At 38.2% G+C, this 20256-nt stretch overlaps 1 protein-coding gene across 6 annotated transcripts in view; it reads left to right on the top strand.

Moving 5' to 3' along the window:
• Positions 1–12568, top strand: part of LOC149179151 (AAR2 protein family) — a 477491-nt gene extending 464923 nt beyond the window's left edge. For all 6 annotated transcript variants that reach the window (XM_089420537.1, XM_089420538.1, XM_089420541.1 and 3 more), the window contains 2 exons: positions 11828–11914; positions 11998–12568. In XM_089420537.1, the coding sequence (XP_089276663.1) occupies positions 11828–11914; positions 11998–12060 (150 nt within the window). In that variant the 3' untranslated portion in view covers positions 12061–12568. The remainder of the gene's footprint in view (positions 1–11827; positions 11915–11997) is intronic.
• Positions 12569–20256: the final 7688 nt, after the last annotated feature.

Below are 20256 nucleotides of genomic sequence, written 5' to 3'. Positions count from 1 at the left end.
CGTGTGCCATTGAGTACTGCCCATCATAAGTTAGGAATGTTGGAAAGGAAGGAGTCTACCTTGTGAGATAATTGAGTTAAATTAATTTCAAAAAATAATGTGTGTGTTGCACATGTTCCCAATTTTTCATGAATGGCATGATCAAGATAAAAAATAATCAATGACCGAATTGCTGTCAGATGCTTTTACTAACCACCTAATTTACATATTGTTAAACCATTTGTTAATAGTATCATCATCATGGATAAATAATATAATTTATTTTGGCCAACAATTTGTTTTATTATCTAATATTCTTTCATTGACATGCTGCCATGATGCCCATACAACAGATACCCATGCCAAAAGATTAATCGATTGAGGTTTTCTGCCAAATCAGCAGCTTTGTTGGCTACCGATTAAGTAGTACACAAAAACAAATTCAAAATTTCTGATTTTTTTTTTGTATTTTTTTCTTGTTTCTTGGAAGAAATACAATATTTTTATAAAAAAATAAGATGTTAAAGGCTTATGCACAATTTAAAAAATATACACAATAAACGACCACACAGAAAATTAGAAAATTTATGTTTTGTTTTTCTCATTACCTATTTTGTTTGAACCCTAATTGTTTAACTATTTTGAAGTGTCTTAATATTCAAAATTGGATTGTGTTTAAAGAATAATTAGCTTGGATGCATTGTGTTTGTAGTTGTACAAGAGTATTTTAGGTGGTGCTATAAAATGTTCACCTTAAGTCACAGGTGTAATAGAGATGCATGACTGAATTTGTTTTCTTGGTTCTTCTGTTTCGATGTGCCTAATATCCACATATAACAAGCTTTGATCATGATTGCTATAAGTATTATGCTTTATCTCAAGCTATAACTTGCAAACGTCACTAAGTCATATAATAACCATGATTAATTGATTGATGTTTTTTACTTTTTGGTTGTAGTTTTAGACGTATCCTTTACTAAGGTGTGCTTCATGTTAGCTCTCTGTATTTCCTAAGACTGTGAAAGAAATACAAAGCTAACCACAAAACCACTTTGGAAGCTGGGATCTAGCCCTGCCAGCTTCAAAGAGGGATCTCTCTTTCAAATTTAGATTTGTTTATATTGAGATATTAGGCTAGTTGTGGAAGCTCAAGGGTTTGGTTTTAGATTTTGTTTGGTTGTTTGGTTGAGAATGTAACAGTACACCATTGGGTAATGGAGTCAATATACTTCAAATGGATTTATTTCAGCATTTACAGACAGGTCTAACAGGGCAAGGTAGGCAGATTTATTGGATCTTATATGTTTAATGAGATGGGAAAGAAGAAGAGATCAAGTGTCCATTAAGAAAGGAGAAATTAAGAATTCTATTGCTTAACTTCAGTAGAAAACATTTATATTGTTTTAAGCCAGAATAGGGTGCTATTAAAACAAATCCTGAACTTAATTTTCTTTAAAACAATAGAGAAAAGAAACACATATGAAAAACAGAGAAAACACAATAACAAAGAGAAGATCACTTCACCAAAAAATCTGACACAGGAATCCTGAAAAAGCTTTTGTATTACTGAAATGTGTCCACTGGAACTCGGTGGAACAACTTTACATCAATGGTCCTTTCTTTTACATAAACATCAACCTCTATTACTTTGAATTATGAAGTACTTATAGGAAAATAATTACAAAATATCTTGATGTCAAAAGATAAAGACAAAATCCTAAAATATCTAAAACAGATTACATAAATAGTACAGAAATTTAGGAATTCAGAACTGCTAGAGCTGCTGGCACTATTGTCAAGGAAGGTTGTTGATGACTGGTCCCAAAAAGGTGCTGCCTTGCTATCTGAGATAAAAAAATGTTTCACTCAAGTAATTCACACAAGTGATCCCATCAATCTTCACTGGGGATAGAAAGTTTTATTAGCTTTCTATATGTTTCATCAACTTCAGTATATTTCTCAAAGGTGGGTCTGTTGATGAAAATATGTTTAATCTCATGTTTGATGATGAGATCAAAATCTAAAGCCTCCAAGAAAGCTTTACCTGTCATACTTTTATCCCTGCAAACTTGGATTTATCTTTGGCAATAGTGTAAAGCTTTTGATTGTAGTCACTCAAGTTGATTAACCTGTCATTCATGGCCACTAAACCTGGCAGACCTCTCTGATTCAGTAGATTAAACTTGGTATGAAATCTCTGGACAACAGTTTCCAGAGTCTGGCATTTGTTCTCTAATTGAACCATCAGGTTTCTCTTCTGCAAAACCTTCTTGATTTCTAAGATGGTTTCAGTCCTATCTTCAATCTGTAGCTCCTCTAATTCTTCTCTAGTCTTAGAATTTAAGATTTTGATCAATGTTGCTGCTTCAGTTGGCTTATCTCCCAATACTTCCCTCACTTGTTCTATCAATGTTTTTGACCTCTGCATCAACTCCTCCTGCTCGAAAATGATTTGGATTGATGGCCAAATCTCAGTTATAGCTGCATTGATATCTGTCCATATGTTTTCTTTAGCTTGTGCTAGAGTTTGAGCCATTACTGACTCACTCTCTAAAAACTCTATTCTTTGAGCAAGCATGTGAGATTTCTGTAACTTTGCTATATAGGAGTTATCATTCTTCAACTTCTGTTCCTGTAAATTTTTCAACTGTTCTTTCAATTTCTCAATCTCCTTTCCCTGAATGGACATCTCCTGCATGGCTTTAACCAATTCGGTGGCCGAATCTGTAGTTGGTGTTGGTGCTGTTGTTGATGTTGAAACCTCTGCTGCTCTTGCAACTGCAATTGGTACTGTTGTAAGTGGTGTTGAAGGAAATGTAACTAGGTTTGGTCTTCATAAACGTACTTTTGATATTTGTACTTATTCAAGAAAAGAAATATTATTTTTATAATATATGACAATGAGTTTCTTGCTCATTGAAGTAGGTCTAGCACATGTCAAAGTGCTATAGGTGAGTCAAATAGTCAAGAGAAAATATTGAAGGCCTTAAGGGCATGTTACACTATGTATAAATATATATTAAAGTCAAAGGGAAACCTCCAAGCAAAGTCAAGTCTGATCCTATGTAATGACACCTTCAAGAAGCTCCTTCAAGCATGCTACACCACCATGGAAAATGTGTGAAGTCTACTCAGCAAATCAGCCTACAAACAACCCTCCAAGTCGGCCTGCTAGCAGCTAGTGAAGTCGGCTTACAAGTCGGCTTAAGTGGAGGGACAATCCTCTATTTATAGAGGTTGTCCACTCCAAACATAACATACTACTCAAGCTCTGAAATCTGCAAGAAAACAAAGAGATAAGAAGGTCAAAAGAAGACAAGGAAAAGGGTCCACTTAGGCAGCGAAGAGAGGAGGATGAACAGCGAAGTCTGAAGGATTGTTTCTAAGGTATACACAGTCACACGTGCGAAGGAATGAGGGACAATCTGCGGCTAGATCAACAGTGAAATTGCAGTGGTATATTCTTTATGGTTTGGGCTAGTAACTAGGCCTACAAAGGCCTCCTACTCCAGCGTGGAAGGAAGACTCTCAAGCGAAGGGAAGAAGAGCATATGAACCTAGTGATCCTCACACACGTGCTAGAAACTAGGGCAGCAGAACAACAGAACAGTCACCCACTCAAGAAGGATTTCGGTTGGTCAAAGTTGAAGTATATTTGAGCAAGGGATCAAGGAAGAACATCTCATCTAGAAGACTCAAAGAAGAAGAACAAGATTCATAGTAAGAGAACGAAGGGCTGGAAGAAGGAGGACAAAGTGCCAGGAAACAAAGTGCCGGAAGAAGTGCCAAGGTATATGATGCAGAAAGAAGTGAAGACTTGACTTGTGCTTGGAGGATCTCTTTGTCAGGGGTCTGGGGTTTGGCATTGATCAATGGAAGCTTCAATAAGAGAAATTCACTAAAGGGTTTTCCTCTCAAGAGTAGAGAGGTTTTGCCATTTGGCCCTGGCAGAGAGCCAACATTTTGTGTTCTTGCTTTTGTGTTTTGGTAGCAATTTGATGAAGTATGCACATATGCACTAATAAGAAGAAGAAGAAGAATAAGCTAACAAGAAAAGTAAAAAGACTCCACAAATTATTATCAATTAACAGAGAATCACACTACACTACTAATGCCCTAGATTCTTCAACATGGTATCAGAGTGTAGGTGACACATCAAGGAAAGGGCAACTCAAGAACACTCATCAAGGGGAAGCATCTACAAAGTTGAAGCTTCAAGCCTAGAAGTCTCAATCACTTCAAGGACAAGAAGGGTCTACAATCCATTGTCCATCAAGGAGGTCTACAAAGCTAGAAGAAGAGCCTTACATAAAGGCACCTACAAAGAAGAGCAGATTGAAGTAGGACCTACATCAAGCCACAAGTCTTCAAGCAAACATCATCACCAAGCAAGTACACTTGGAGAAGGCAACTTGAAGAACATCAAGATCTAGGGAAGACAAACCATTGAGCCTTCAAGAAGGAAGCAAATCCATCACATCTCAAAATTATGAAGTAAGTACATGTCCCCTTCCGAATATACATCAATGTCTTTTTGCAAGGAAAGCAATAAATTGGTAGGTACCAATAACTTTCTTGCATGGAAGACGAGTACTAATCTACTACTCAAGGAGAATAAACTCCTAGAGCATGTCAAAGGGAATATCGCTATCCTTGCTAACGAATAGACTCAAGCCTTAGCCAAGTACAATAAGGATGAGACAAGAGCTCAAAGGATTATGATAGAATCAATCAAAGACTCTCATTCCTTATGTCTCCAAGTTTGAGACATCAAAAGAAATTTATGATAAGTTAGTAGAGCTATTCTCGGTATCTACAACCGAAGAAGTAATATCTCTGAGGAATGAATTATACAAGATGAAGATAACAAAGGAAGGAATAGCTCCCTACTTCATGAAAATCTCTAAAATGAGAGATCAACTTCAAGAGATTGGGGAAGTCATGTCTGACAGAGAGATGACAATTGTAGTACTTAATGCTCTACCTGAGGAGTGGGGAAACTTCACATCTAGCATATATGCCAAGAAGGAAGCAACCACTCTCAGTGAAATGTGGTCTCTATGCAGAACAAAGGAAACCAGACTTAAGGCAAAAGAAGATGTGGGATCAAAGGAGCAAGCATTTGCTACAATGGCCAAAAGAAGGGTAAATTTGACAAGTTTGGTCCACAAAGAACAAACAACAAAGACATGTCCAAGATCCAATGTTTTGGATGCCAAGATTATGGACATTACAAAAAGAATTGCCCTAAGCTTAAGAAGGACAACAACAACAAAAGAAAGAGGGAAGAAGCTCACATGACTCAAGAGTTGAAAGAAGAAGGAAAGAAGGAAGATCCTTCGGATCTCTACTATGACTAGTTCAAACTCTTTACTTCTAGACTTATTTCAAAGTTTTGAGTAGGATAGGAGCATATAGGAATAAATTAAAATTGCATGGCTAGAAACATCCTCTAGAATCTAGCAGTATGATGTACACTCATTTAGATGTAGCATATATGATAAGAACAAAAATGCATAAGTAGAAATATCTTCTAGAATATAATAGCATGGCAGATATAGCTCAAGATATTCATGTAGAAGAAGCATACCTAGTATAGGACCTCATACATGATGAAAGAAAAATTGATCATGATAAGAATCTTAGAAGACCTACATCATCAAAAGAGAGGAAACATTTGCAAGGAAAGGATCTTTAAGATCCTATGATGGAATCTTCAAAAGAAGATTCATGGACCAAAGCATATGTGTCATTGGGAATCCCATTCATGGGTTTCAAGAAAAGAATGATATGCAGGCAAGCTAAGATGAAGCAAGAAGGGCCACACCAATGGATGATCAAAGGAGAATCAAAATGAGGTATGTATGCATCAAATTTTAAGTCATGTTATCATTTGTACATTATTAAGTCATGGGTATAGTTCTACAACATGATCAAGCATGAAAGAATCCCATTCACCAAGAACATGCAATGAAGGTCAACAAAAGAATATACTCACATAAGGAGCATAAGATTGCTGACTAAGAAGAAAGAAGAAATGCTGACAAGTCCAGAAAGCAAGCAATGAAGGAATTCTCTTTGAAGAAGCATTAGATGGTTGACCTATCTATCTGAGAAGAAGCTAATGAAGAAAGAGATCAAGCATGTGAAGAACACCATGATCACCAAGAATCACTATCTAACAAAATGCCTTGAAAGATATCTCCCGAAAGAAGGCAGGACAACTTTGATAAAGGAAGAAAGGACCCTTGACACCTATGAAGGCCTTGGAGATATAAAAGGTGCAGATAATTGATTCTACTCCACAAAGATGTCGTGACGAAGAAGCCATCCAACAAAAGAAAAAGCAATGTTGAAGCAATATCAGGATAAAGTCATGATGGGCTACTAGGTCAAAGCATGTAACCTAGGAAGTACATTGAAGCATCCATGAGAAGAATATTTCAAGCATGGACAAGATGACAAAAGAGTAGCCACGATGACAAGAAAAACTAATAGTCACTTTCCATGAAGCAATGACTTGACAAACCAAGAAGGAAAGTGATCGATGGATGGTGCCCTACCTAGAAGAATTTCGAACAAAGACTTCATGACATCAAGAAAGGAAGGAGATCAAGTAGCTGAAGGACCCACAAAGAAGAAGCTACTAATGAAGGAAAGATTCCCCCGTTAAGAGAGAGCTCTGATAGGTCCCTAATCAAGAGGGAGTTTTGGATCATCCCTGATTACAAAGGAATGACAATTGTGTTTTGCATTTCATGGGTCATGCACTAGACCAGGACTAACAGTCGTAAGTCTTGATGAAGGCCATGAATGGAAATGTAGACACAAGTTAGACACAACATTCTTGTTTTCACTCAGGAAGAAAGAATGGGAGGATTGGGTAATCATCTAACATCTCATACTCTTTGAGGATGTGTAGGGCATCCAAGATAAGAGTAGGCGAGTACCGATATTCTTTGAGGTTTGGGAACCCAAGATAAGAATAGTTCTAGAAGGTCATACTCGGAGAACACCGGGGTGGGTATGTACCTTGAGAGACAATGATGAAGGTATCTATAAATCATTGGTCTCGCCAGCATTGTAGCTCATGGTCTCGTAAAGAGATGGAGCTGTTAGTCAAGGCCTTGAACTATGACAACGCTGATGAATATGATGATTTAACAGATGGATTGCAAATCCGGTTTCTCTTATGTGAATTCTTCAAGATTGATAATAGCCAAACACCTTTTAATGTTGTATGAATACCTCCCTAGTTAAGAGGGAGTGTTCAAGGAAGTGTAACTAGGTTCGGTCTTCATAAATGTACTTTTGATATTTGTACTTATTCAAGAAAAGAGATATTATTTTATAATGTATGACATGAATTTCTTGCTCATTGAAGTAGGTCTAGCACATGTCAAAGTGTTATAGGTGAGTCAAATAATCAAGAGAAAATATTGAAGGCCTTAAGGGCATGTTACACTATGTATAAATATATATTAAAGTCAAAGGGAAACCTCCACGCAAAGTCAAGTATGATCCTATGTAATGACACCTTCAAGAAGCTCCTTCAAGCATGTTACACCAGCATGGAAAATGTGTGAAGTCTACTCAACAAATCAGCTTACAAACAACCCTCCAAGTCGGCTTGCTAGCAGCTAGTCAAGTCAGCTTACAAGTCGGCTTAAGTGGAGGGACAATCCTCTATTTTTAGAGGTTGTCCACTCCAAACATAATGTACTACTCAAGCTCTGAAATCCGCAAGAAAACAGAGAGATAAGAAGGTCGAAAGAAGACAAGGAAATGGGTCCACTTCGTCAGCGAAGAGAGGAGGATGAACAACAAAGTCTGAAGGGATGTTTCTAAGGTATACACAGTCACACGTGTGAAGGAATGAGGAATAGTCTGCAGCTAGATCAACAACGAAATTGCAATGGTATATTCTTTATGGTTGTTGCTAGTAACTAGGCCTACTAAGGCTTCCTACTCCAACATGGAAGGAAGACTCTCAAGTGAAGGGAAGAAGAGCATATGAACCTAGTGATCCTCACACACATGCTAGAAACTAGGGCAGCAGAACAACAGAACAATCACCCACTCAAGAAGGATTTCGGTTGGTCAAAGTTGAAGTATATTTGAGCAAGGGATCAAGGAAGAACATCTCATCTAGAAGACTCAAAGAAGAAGAACAAGATTCATAGTAAGAGAACGAAGGGCTGGAAGAAGGAGGACAAAGTGCCAGAAGAAGTGTCGGGGTATATGATGCAAAAAGAAGTGAAGACTTGACTTGGGCTTGGAGGATCTCTTTGTCAGGGGTCTAGGGTTTGGCATTGATCAATGGAAGCTTCAATAAGAGAAATTCAGTAAAGGGTTTTCTTCTCAAGAGTAGAGAGGTTTTGGCCCTAGAAGACAGCCAACATCTTGTGTTCTCGTTTTTGTGTTATGGTAGCAGTTTGATGAAGTACACACATATGCACTAATAATAAGAAGAAGAAGAATATGCTAACAAGAAAAGTAAAAGACTCCACAAATTGTTATCAAGTAACGAAGAATCACTCTACACTACTAATGCCCTAGATTCTTCAACAAGTGGGACTATAGCCAACTGTGAGGATTTCTCCTTCTCTTTGAATAGTTTATCTAGTTCCACCTCCATTTCTCTAATTTGGACATTTTGTTCAATTATTATCTTGAACATGTCTTCCTTTTGTTTTTCTAGTTATCCCATTTCCTTGGTCTGAGGATCCTTTGTAGATGGCAACTTGAGTTGCTTCTTCAGAGCTACTATATCAGCGTTTTTCTTCTTTGCTATCTCCTCCACTGCCTTTACATCACTGGGGTCATAATTTCTCCAGCTTCAGTTGCGACTGTATGTTTTTGATGGAGGCCTGCAGTTTTGAAGTTGTCATGGCAGTGTTAGTTAGAGTGGAGTATAACATCTCCCCAGTCTGTTTGTGCATGTCCATCTGATCAATCAAATGGATCTGATTTGTATCAAAGGAGAAGATTGTATTCTTGTAGTCTGTTGGTGATTTAGGAAAAGGAACATGTGCTTGCAAGAAAGCCATCTGCATTCTCCCTTGTTCAGTATCAAAGGCTAACAAAAGCCTGTGTTGGGAAGTAGCAGTTTGCTTCCAGAACTGAGTGTAAGTACTGGCTTTTAACATTTCATTCTTCTGCTTGATTGCTTTGTACTTAGCAAAAATATTAGGCTCTGTTTGGCCTTGAGCCAAGTCTGTTGTCTGAGCTACATCTGGAGGATCTTGTGAAGCAGAGGAAGATGGAGAGCCTATAAAAATGTCCTCTTGTACTTGCAAAAATGTCTTCTGGTGTTGTTGAAACATGTTTACCTGTCATGACTATAGTAGTCTGTCCTTCTTCATCCTGCATAAAAATTGGTGGTGGATTCTTTTTGGGCTTCTTTGTATAAATTAGGAACTGCTTGGCTTCAATTTCTGTCACAGGAGAAGACTCTTCTTCTCTAGGCCTTTTATCACGTTTCTCCTGAGGGACTGGTGTCTGTGAGGTGGTTGTAGATAAAATCTGTTCCTTAGCTTCTTGCAAGGTGTTCTCTTCCCATTGATCTTTGTTCATAAACTTCTCAATTTCAGGCCTAGGAATATGAGAATAAGGAGTGGTCTTCTGCTCCACTCTTGAGTGGTGTCCTAGTAGACAAGACACTAATGACACAATTTGTTTAGTTTTTCCAAGAAACATAGAGGCTGGGTATGGGGGATTCTTCTTTGGGAGTTGAACATCTTCTGGTAGAAAGATCTCAAATATCCTAGCTCTTTGAGGGAAGGTCAACTTTTGGTAGAGTTCCATGAGGGAATCTACAAAAAAAGGGTTCAAAGAGTCACCCTGGGAGATTTGCAACATTTGGTTAATGTATTCTGGGGTTGTGGTCAACAAAATGTCACCATTCTAGGCCACAATGGCTTTCTGGCTAGGAATATATTTGGATTGACACCACATGACAAAGTCTGGAAAAGGATGAGTCTGGGGAAACATGAATTGTGGCAAGAGGGATTCCCAGAGGTTGATTTCATCACTCTGGTCTAGAAAGGTCTGCTTGAGCCAATTGTGTAGTTCGAACAAGTCGAACTCACAATTAGTCTCTGCAATTTTGTAATGTTGATCTGCCAAGGGTATATGGTCCAAGTCCAAGTCAATTACAAGAGGGATCATTGAATTTTCGTTGGTTTGTTTTAACTTTCCCTTAGGTGCCATTGCTCAAAATGTCAGGAACAGAGATGAAAATTTTTTTGGTCTTTTACCCGGGAAAATTTGAAAGTCTGATGCAAAAAACTGATCGCTGTGACCAGTACGTGGTCGAAACTGGTTGATTGGGATCTGCAAGGGTGACCGAGCAATCAAGCAGATGAGGTGGTAGTTTGAAAACTTGTACTTATTTGTTTGAAAGGGACGGGGAGCAGAAAGGAGAGACAATGATCGATTTGGGGATTTTTATAGACGATTGGGAGCTTTCCGTTATTTTTGGTCCATTATGAAATGGATCGGTTGCTAGGTGGTATACGGTTGGGGGGGAACAGGTAGATTATAACAGAACTGGAGTGGGGAGGCCACGTGGTGAGTTAGGAGTGAGGGGAAGTAGCGACGTGGCAAAGGGATGATGAAATAGGAGGAGATAACTGTTGGCAAGAAGATGGGCGAATTTCGGGGGGGGGGGGGGTGGGTAGGTAAGTAGTTTGGAGCGAAGGGGGGGTGCGAAATGACGAGTCCCTGTCACGTATCGTGGGGCCCGGGAATAGGAATACTACTTTTTAGACCCCCGCCCCCACTGCTAATAAAGATAAGATGGGCAGGGGGGTGCGAAGTTGATTCTTGTAAATCACAACCGTTGGTTTATGTGCGTCGTATATCACAAGACGACAAAAGTTTTTTGTCGCTTTCGACCTTTGTTATAAAAACCAAACATTAGCACCCGTGCATTATTACATATTAATTAATCGTGTTTAAATTACATGATTAAACTAATTAAATCAGGATTAATCTACACTAAACATAATTAATTTAATCCTAAGGGTGTGTTTTGATTAGCAAGCCCATATTATTTTCCTAAGGTTGCTTCTAACCCTATTCTAATGCATATTTAAGCAATTAACCAAGTTTAGACACTTTGGTTAATATTCCTCTAATCTACCTATTGATTTCAACCAAGATTAGGCTTGATGGTTGATTTATTATCTAATCTATGCAACCTTTTAACTTAGTTTAATCATGATTAAACAATATGATCAAACTATAGAATTTATTTCTATGTGGCATTTAAACAAGCTGCACACTTTTATTTGAAAAACTTCTAAAGTAATTTTAATGCATTTTTTGATTTTTTGGTGGCATTTCAACTTGCTCACCTGCATACATTTTCATGGGGTTTTTTCATTCTTTCTTTTTATTCTATTTTTTTTTCTCATTTACATTTTTTTATACCCCTTTTCATCATTATATATATATTTGTAAATCTTTTTCAGAATACAAGATTATTTACAATTTCATCAACTGAAAGGAAATAACCAATCATGAATTGAAACTATGAATCATAGGACCCCAACACTTCAAACTTGAGAGTCATTGTGTCAGGAAATATTTTTTAACATTTTGCTCACTCCATATACTTTTGTTACCTACCCAAGAAATTGAGGACGTGTCTTGTATTAACTGATTCACATAGATATTCATTGCATTGCATGGTTGTTTGTTTCAGGCACATGTTGTTTTGACATACTTATTGTCTCCAATATGTACAGTAAATTTCCATGGATTAGAACTAGCAGTTTTGTCTTTAAATATGCTTTATGATGACTTTTCCTGAAAGGTATATGATGGAAAATTTTATTGATAGGCAAAGAGATTAAAGAATGTGCTTGAGGTGAGCCTGGGATGGTGTTTTGGGAAAGAAGGCGGTGACAAACATGAACAGAATGACGAGGTTTGTTGCACAATGGTTTTAATCCATGCCTGACTGATTTTGACATCGTTGTAATATTCTCTTACTTGACCATATATTTGCAGTTTGCTCCCGTGGTTGTGACAGAGGAAGAGTTGATGCATGTTGAGCAAGATACAGTAATATAGAATTTGGCGGTGCCCGAGATATATTCTATCCCAAAGATAACTATCTTGTATCATGTGCAATTTTTTTTTTTTTGCTCCGTTGAATATGGTGCTTGACAAGCATATCAGATATTTAGGAAAGAATGAAATTAAATTAATATCCATGAATGAGCAAAATGTGGCCAATGGGACTGTCAAGTGAATCATGAATGGAAATCCCATATAAGTGCTGAAGGCATCTCCAGTTGAGTGCAAGCTAAAGGAAATGTACAAGTACAAAGAGAAAACATATAACAATTCAGTGCTGTACAACTGCCATCACATTTTTCAGAATTTCATCATACCATTTAGCCTTAGGGTTTAGATAAAATTATTAGTGTTTCTCATTTGTTGATGAGGTTTTGACTTTCTCCTGGTAAGAAAATGTTGATCTGGTCATGATTTATAGTTTCTGAACAAAGAGAAGAAAAACCATGCAGTATTGTAACTTGAGACTGGCTATGAAAAGTTCCTTCTCTTTACAACTTAATATTACTTTCTCTAACATGTTATTGTAAACCCATATTTAGCATAAACCAAAGGCGTGCTATCATTATTCTAGAATCACTTTCCCAGTACTGTTAATTTTTCTTTATATGGAAATATGTTCACAATTAGAGGGTTCTCTATGTCAAATTGGTGCATATTTCATTATATTACCTGTAGGCTGTTGACATGGTTGGCTTGCCAAACATGTAAGGCAATGCTCGTGTTCCCTCAAAATTGGAAACAGCTTTATTCCTTTTGCCTTATGGCTAGAATGAGGGAAATAAAAGTTGTCTATTGATTTCTATGGGTGGACAAAAACAGCTAATGCCGCTGCAAAAGTACTTCATCACAGTCCAGCTCACTGAGCCAGCTATTTTGAGAGAGATAAAAATTAGCTATCTAAAGTATTAGCAGCTCTAACTAACTCTAGTTAAGCCACTGACCAGCTAAATGACCTAATTCTAACAATTGTATATGCCTCATTCAAATAAAATGGTGTTAGGTTCAAATCTCAGTGATTGTGTATTTTTTCATAAGATTAATTTTCATCATGATCTCCCAACTCTTTTGACTAACCTTGCACAGGTTCATCTTCCACTCCAATTCAATGAAACTCATGCTTCCACAACCATAGGGTTGCAGCCTTATTAGTTTGTCATATTATTGAATTGCTGATTGTTTAATACTGTTCTGCTATGGTGTTGTGGCCTTGTAACCTGTAGCTTGTACTATTTACATTTATGGTTTGCAGACCTCACAAACCCCCACAACTAAAGTATTGTTGATTTTCTGCAATTCACTTCGTGGATTTTTGTAGTTATTGATTGGCTGTACTTCATCATGCTTTTGCAACTCCGGGGATGTAATCTGATGCATTTGACTAGGATCAAGCCTCCCCGCTTTTAGTTTGCTGGTTCCTGTTACATCTAATATGTGATATGGCTTCTTGTCAGATATGCCACTGATGGATTTGGTTAGTTCTCCTTTCTTTCAAATTCTTAATAACTTACTTTGTCCAGTGAATCTCTTCCCTATCTGCAATATGTTACAGCAGTACTAGTTATCTCATGGAGATCAAGGCTTCCCTCATTAGACTTCATCAAAGAAGGAGGGCTCAAAACAGCTTTGACTGATCTGCATTTATGATGTACTATGCCGATGGAAGGCAACAAGCCTTGGAGCATGGTTATTTTTTGATCTTTTCCAAAATTTAAATGAGCCTTATCTATGGGGTTTCATTTCTTGTATGGTACCTTACATTTATCTTTTGGCACATGCATTGACACTTGATCTCCAACTTCCTAGTTATATCTTTGTTAATGCGTATCATACATTTTCTTTTTATTTGGTAACTTTAACTTGCTCATGTATTTGGTGCATCTTCTCAAGAAACTTCATAGCATTTACCCATTCACACTTGATCTCCAACTTCCTAGTTATATCTTTGTTAATGTGTACCATACCTTTCTTTTTATTTGGTAGCTTTTACTTGCTCATAGATTTGGTGTATCTTCTCAAGAAACTTCATAGCATTTACCCATTCGTCTTGTTCTTTACTATTTCCCTTTCAACACTTCAAAATTTAATCCAAGAGTGTGGGGAAGAAAACTCAAGTGAGTTGTAAAAGGGGAGAATTATATTGAGTTCTATCTTAGTTATAATAGTGTGGTATATATGGCAGATGACCTTTTTCCCTCATCCTTTGTTTATTATTGTCATACTCTTGCAATGGGTGTACTAACATTGTAACATCTAGGTTAACAAATCTAATTTACATACATTAAACAAAATTAAACACCAAAATTTATAATCCTTAATTGATAATAGCAAAGGAGATTTAACTGGAACTTGAATAATTCACATGAAAAGTGAGTGGGAGGAATCTTATCTAGGAGTTGAAGAAATCAACTTACAACGTTGTGGACAAACCATTGTGCTCTAGTGTTTGATCTTGTTAACCACAACCAATATGTGGAGGATGACTCTCCATGCAACCAAAGGTTTAGCTACAGCATATGTTTCTGCAATTGACCACTGTTGAGTCTATGAGAAACTTTTCGGCGTAAATCACATGATATTTCATTGTCGACACGTTTTGAACCAACCAGTGTGGTTCATCATCAGGACAAGTTGAAGAATCAGATCTAGGTTGCATGTTAAATAGTTAGAGCAGAACATCCAACGGCTATATTTGACCAGCCAATCAACTACATTTGCTAATGTCTAATCCTTTCTTTCCAATAATTCTCTTGAAGAAAGATGTCTCACATCCTTCTCTTCATCCATGCATAGTATCCATTTATCATTATGCATTTATTTTTATCTTAACTTTTGCTTAATTTAGCTCTTATTTTATTTATTATTTCTTTGCTTTATTTATTACTTTTTCTTCATATAATGATATTATTATTATTATTGAAATAATAATATGGGGCATTACATATTACCTTGAGCTTCATCATGAAGTTAACTTTGATTTATTTATTATTAGCTCATTAAATAGGCATCTTTTTTTATTTAACTAATCCCTTTTACCATCTTTTCTTCACCATTTTTGTTTAAAATATATTTTTATGGTTAATTTCCATACCTTATGTCATCTCTCATATATTCCCTAGAGTAAAGTCCCAATCTCACTGGGTGAAGAATCTAAGGATACTGACAGGCAAAACCACCCATTGTCACCTCGACAACCTTTCCCTTCACTTCTACATTTCAGATGTGTTGCTTCCTAGCCTAAGATGGATTTCCCTATGTTTGATCCTAATTCTAAGTCTGTCGTTGGTATGAGTGATGCTTATTCTAATCCTACTTAGATTAGATGTTAATGCTTCCTCAAATGATATTGACTCATTTAATTTTCTCTTCCAACAAAAGTTAATTACATACGACAAATTGCAACACAAATATGGATATTTTCATTCAACCCCATGATTTGATAGTACATGTTTATTTAAGTGTTGCAAATTAGCAATGTGTTTTCTGTGAACAAGAAATGGCTCGAATGTTGGGTGTGCCTAGTGCTATAGCCCTTAAATATGCTTGACACAAAGCCAATATGAGTAATCTTCCCAAATGTTGTTTTCGATGCACTATAATAGTTAGGCGGACGAATGTTTGGCTTTGGGTTTTGTCCTATGGTGACTTATGATATACTCAAGATACCTGGAAGTGATGTCTGTGTTCAGGTCTGTCTAATGCAATACTACTCGAATGTGTATCACCAAGAGTAAATTGTGTTGAAAATGCAACAAGAAAATCCTAATTTAATTTTGTCCTTAAATTAAATTTGGAATAAAATTGTAATTCCACATCACAAGACAACTTATACGAGTTAATTAAGTTAAATTGACTTAGTTGGCTCAATTAATTCAAGTTGAGGGTCTAACTTGAGTCATGTATAATGTCTCCTACATTATAGGAGCCGTAATTGAGTTTATTTTGAGTTTTGTAATTAATTAATTCAGTTTAACTGATTTAAGGTCAGTTAAACTAATTCCAACTGATGGAGGAACTAGTAGGAGGTCAGACAGTGGGGTGTTGCTTCATATGGTCAACCAATTAACTGATGATTTATTCATAAATAACTCATGCATGTCAGATCTGAGAGTTACCCAGTTGAAATTGGAGTTCATGGACAGTGTACTATCAATTGTATAATCATATGAATCGTATAGTTGGTGCATGCAGTCAGTGGAATGCCTATGAGGATTACGCAATTTATATTGAGGAATTTCCCTGATTAATAGGGGGTTAATTCCCAAGGAAACAACGCAAGGAAATAGGGACTTGGGCAATCCAAAATTTGGTTAAGTATTGGCCTGGGCTTGTCTAGGAAGCTATGAGATAGATAGAGATAGTGTAGAGGTTGCTTGGGCTTGAGAAAAGCATTGTAATCTTCTCATATTTTCTGACTAATGCAATATACAGATAGCAAGGGTTTTTAGTTGTGGCTTTCCCCAAGAAATCATTGTGTAATGTGTTGATTGAATTCTTTCTCTTGTATGCTTCATGATTTCGCGATCATTTAATTGTTTCTGCTGATGAGTAGAGTAGATTCAAGTCTATTGTTTTAGTAAATTACAATTAGCAGTTTGAATTGACATGGCATCGGAGCATAAATCACTTTAGAAGAGGAGAATACGAGTTTGTCTTTTGTAGGTGAAATCAAATTTGTGAGAGCCAGCAGGATGTCGTTCTACGGATTGAGACTCGAATATGCGCTTGAGGGTAGTTTGAACTATATTGCTTGGAATGATAGGATGGAGGCAGTGTTGCAAGATGACGGGTTGATGGAATTCATAGACATATATTCCTAAGCCTCCAACAATTAATGTTCAAGATCTAGCAAAGTGGAGGAAATGTGTTGCAAAGGCAAGAAGGATCATACTAGAAGGAGTTCGAGATCATATTGTCTCGAACCTCCATAGGAAGGAGACTCCATATGCAATGTGGAAGGCCTTGATAGACCTATTTCAGAACAACAGTGACCATAGGAAGCTGGCACTGAAGGAAAAGCTCAGGAAAATCAAGATGGAGAAGGGCGACATAATACCAAAGTACTTGACCAAGTTCATCTAATGCCAGGATGAGGTTAGAAGTGTTGGTGTTACAGTTGTTGAAGATGATCTGGTCAGCCTAGCACTTCTAGGCCTTCCCAAGAGATGGCACAACTACTAGGATTCAATAAATGGGAGGGAGAAGCTACCAGAGTGGGAGCGTTTATGGTCCGACTTGGTGCAAGAAGAGATTCGGTGGAACACCAGTGATGGATCCTCATCTAAGCATGATGAGGAGGAGAACTGTGCCTTGAAAGGGAAGTCATCCCATTCCAAATCAGATTCTAGTCAGGCAGGCAAGAAGAAGTACTCGTCAAAGATTAAATGTTTTCACTGTCACGGGTTGGGACACTATGCCACGAAGTGTCCGCACAAGAAGCCCTAAGGAGGAGCGGCAGGTGAAGATCTTGCTTCACAATTCGAGTTGGATTTCAGCCTCATTGCTTGCATGGTGACATCGACGATGGTAGTGTGTGGTATTTGGATAGTGGAGCCTCATTCCATATGACCGGAAACAAAGAATTCTTTAGTGACTTGGAGGAGAAGGACCTCTAGATGCACATCGAAATGGGAGATGAAGGAAGGTATAGCGCGACCGACGTCGGTATTGTAACTTTTTAGAGGGAGATTGTTCTTCTCTCACATTAAAAGATGTTATGTATGTTCTGGTTCTGAAGAAGAATTTTGTTTTAGTTGCTATGTTGGAGGACCATGGCTACGATGTGATATTTAGCAAAGGAAAGTTTTTCCTTCGTCACATAGCCTCAGGACAAATGAAGCGGAACGGGTTTGGGTTAGGAACCTTTACAAATTGGATGTAGAAGATTGTGCTTCTTTGAGCACAAAAGAAGAGGTGCAGAACCGAGACATCGGTGAATTGTGGCATAGAAGATTAGGCCACTTGCACCACAGAGCTTTGAAGATCATGCATTAGATTTCTACAGGACTTCCCAAGGGTACGCTAGAGCAGAGAGATACATGCAAAGGGTGTACATTGGGGAAGTGCAACAAAGCCACCTTTCATGATAAGGATAATCGAGCGCAAGCAATCCTTGAAAGAGTTCACTCAAATCTGTGTGGACTGTTCTCGACAGCCTCCACGTCCAAGCACATGTATTATGTAATATTTGTAGATGATTTCTCACGTAAGTGCTGGATTTTCTTCATGCAGAGGATGTTGAAATTTCTAAGTCTAACCCGTTAGAAATTTTCCTGCACTATCTGGTTTATTTCTCCTACTTGTTACTGAACAAGTTATTTAACCATACAAATATTGAAATAAACACAATGCAACCTCAACCATCTACAGATCATCAACTGAAAGAAATAGACAAACACACAAGGGACACCGTTATTTTTGGACAATCGTCCTCGAAAAAACCCAACTTAGGAAAACCGGTGCAACAGTTCAGAGGGTTTTATTATTAAGCATATTTTCTTGAGTACAACTGGGTGCCAAATTGGCTCACTTGACAGAGAAATCTATCTGGCAGTAGTACCTCTCTTCGGAAGCATATATTATGAAAGTTTGCTCCACGAAACTCTCTCCAATGCCTCTCTGAGGCTCTGCGTCAGCCCTTTAATGCTTTGCGCAGCCTTTCTGGCCCTCTACATCACCTCTGCAGCCTCTACGTCACTCACGCAGGCCCTCTACGTAGCGACTGTTGGCCTGTGCGTGGCTTTTGCTAGATCTGCGTCTACCTCTCTGCCTCTGCGTTGGTCTTTCGACACTATCTTTACCTCTATGCTATGCACTCACTGCCCCTCGCTGCAACTCTGATCACTGGTTCGATTTCTCTTAGCAAACCCCTCTCTAGAAAATCAAATTGGTTGATCAATCTGATGTTTTTCCAATTGATCCTCAAGCCTCCTCTTATACTTTTTCTATTGAGTCTTCCACGACCGAGATTATATCTCTAATCAACGAATAAGATTAGATTTGGCTTTATCCATTGCATTTAGAACCTTCTAACCCATTTTTATATTAATACGCATTAATATTTTTATTTTCCTAAGTTTACACTTAGGAACCCATTAAAATATTAATTATTTTAATATCTCCTTCACCAGGTAGAATTTCCTCAAACCATTTATGGATCTTTGAGATCTCATGTGCTTTAGCCTCTCCACCAATTTTCATGGCTAGAGCACATCTGATGCTACCCCAAATCAACACTCCCTCTTAGCGAGAAATGTGCTCTAATAATGCTCCACCACTGAACATCACTCTAATCATTCGACATCAGTACCTGTGCTGATGCTTGGCCTATTGCCCAACAACCTCTGCACCGCTGCCCATGGCTCTACCACTGCCACTGCTACATCTGTACTGCAACTCCCTCTGCATCTGTGTTGTTGTTGGTCCTTTCTCCCAACACTACAGCCCTCTCTCATCATGTTGCATCGTGCTGCCCATAGCACTACTACTGCTACTACAATATTGCAACTTAGTTACTGAGACATTGGTAACTGATCTACCCAACCACTGACATCCTTGTTAGGCTAGAACCCCTCCTAATGCTGAAGCTCTCTTTGCTGCTATCCTGTGCTCCCTCTGTTGCCTCTGCGCTGTTGCAACAACTTTGTGCCTCTCGCATTGTTGCAAGCACCTCTGTGCCTCCCTGCACTGCTGCATCCTCATCTGTGCCTCTCGCACTACTGCAATCCTCTCTGCGTTGCCAGGGACTATTGCACTCTAGCACTCTCTGCCGCTCCATCCACATCCGCTGCTACCGACATCTGCCATCCTATTACTGTCACTTCGGGGCTCCCGTAGCTGGATATGATCCAAGAGTTTGGGTACCTCAAGGATCCTGCCCCTCATCTCCTGTGGTCCTCCTGACTACAGCTCAATGTCACCCCACCTCTTTTCTAGAGGTACATGAGCATTCATGGCACAATCGTCATCATCCTCTACCTCCTTTTCCGCCTTAGCGGACACTGCCTTGGAGTCAGACGCCTCTCCCTTATTCTTCTTCCTAGGACACTGGGTTGGATAATGGCCCAGCGCCCCACAGTGAAATCACTTAATCTTGGAGAGGTCATTTTTCTTCCTCTTCCCTTGTTGCCCTGCAGATGCCAGAGCCACATCCTCTTCTTCCTCTTTCTTCACCCATGCTCCTTTGTCACT

This window comes from Pinus tabuliformis, chromosome 4_1 (genome assembly GCF_031772625.1).
Source record: "Pinus tabuliformis cultivar Carrire ecotype Pingquan chromosome 4_1, CPIR1, whole genome shotgun sequence".
NCBI lineage: Eukaryota > Viridiplantae > Streptophyta > Pinopsida > Pinales > Pinaceae > Pinus > Pinus tabuliformis.
This window is presented reverse-complemented; position numbering and strand designations above follow the sequence as displayed.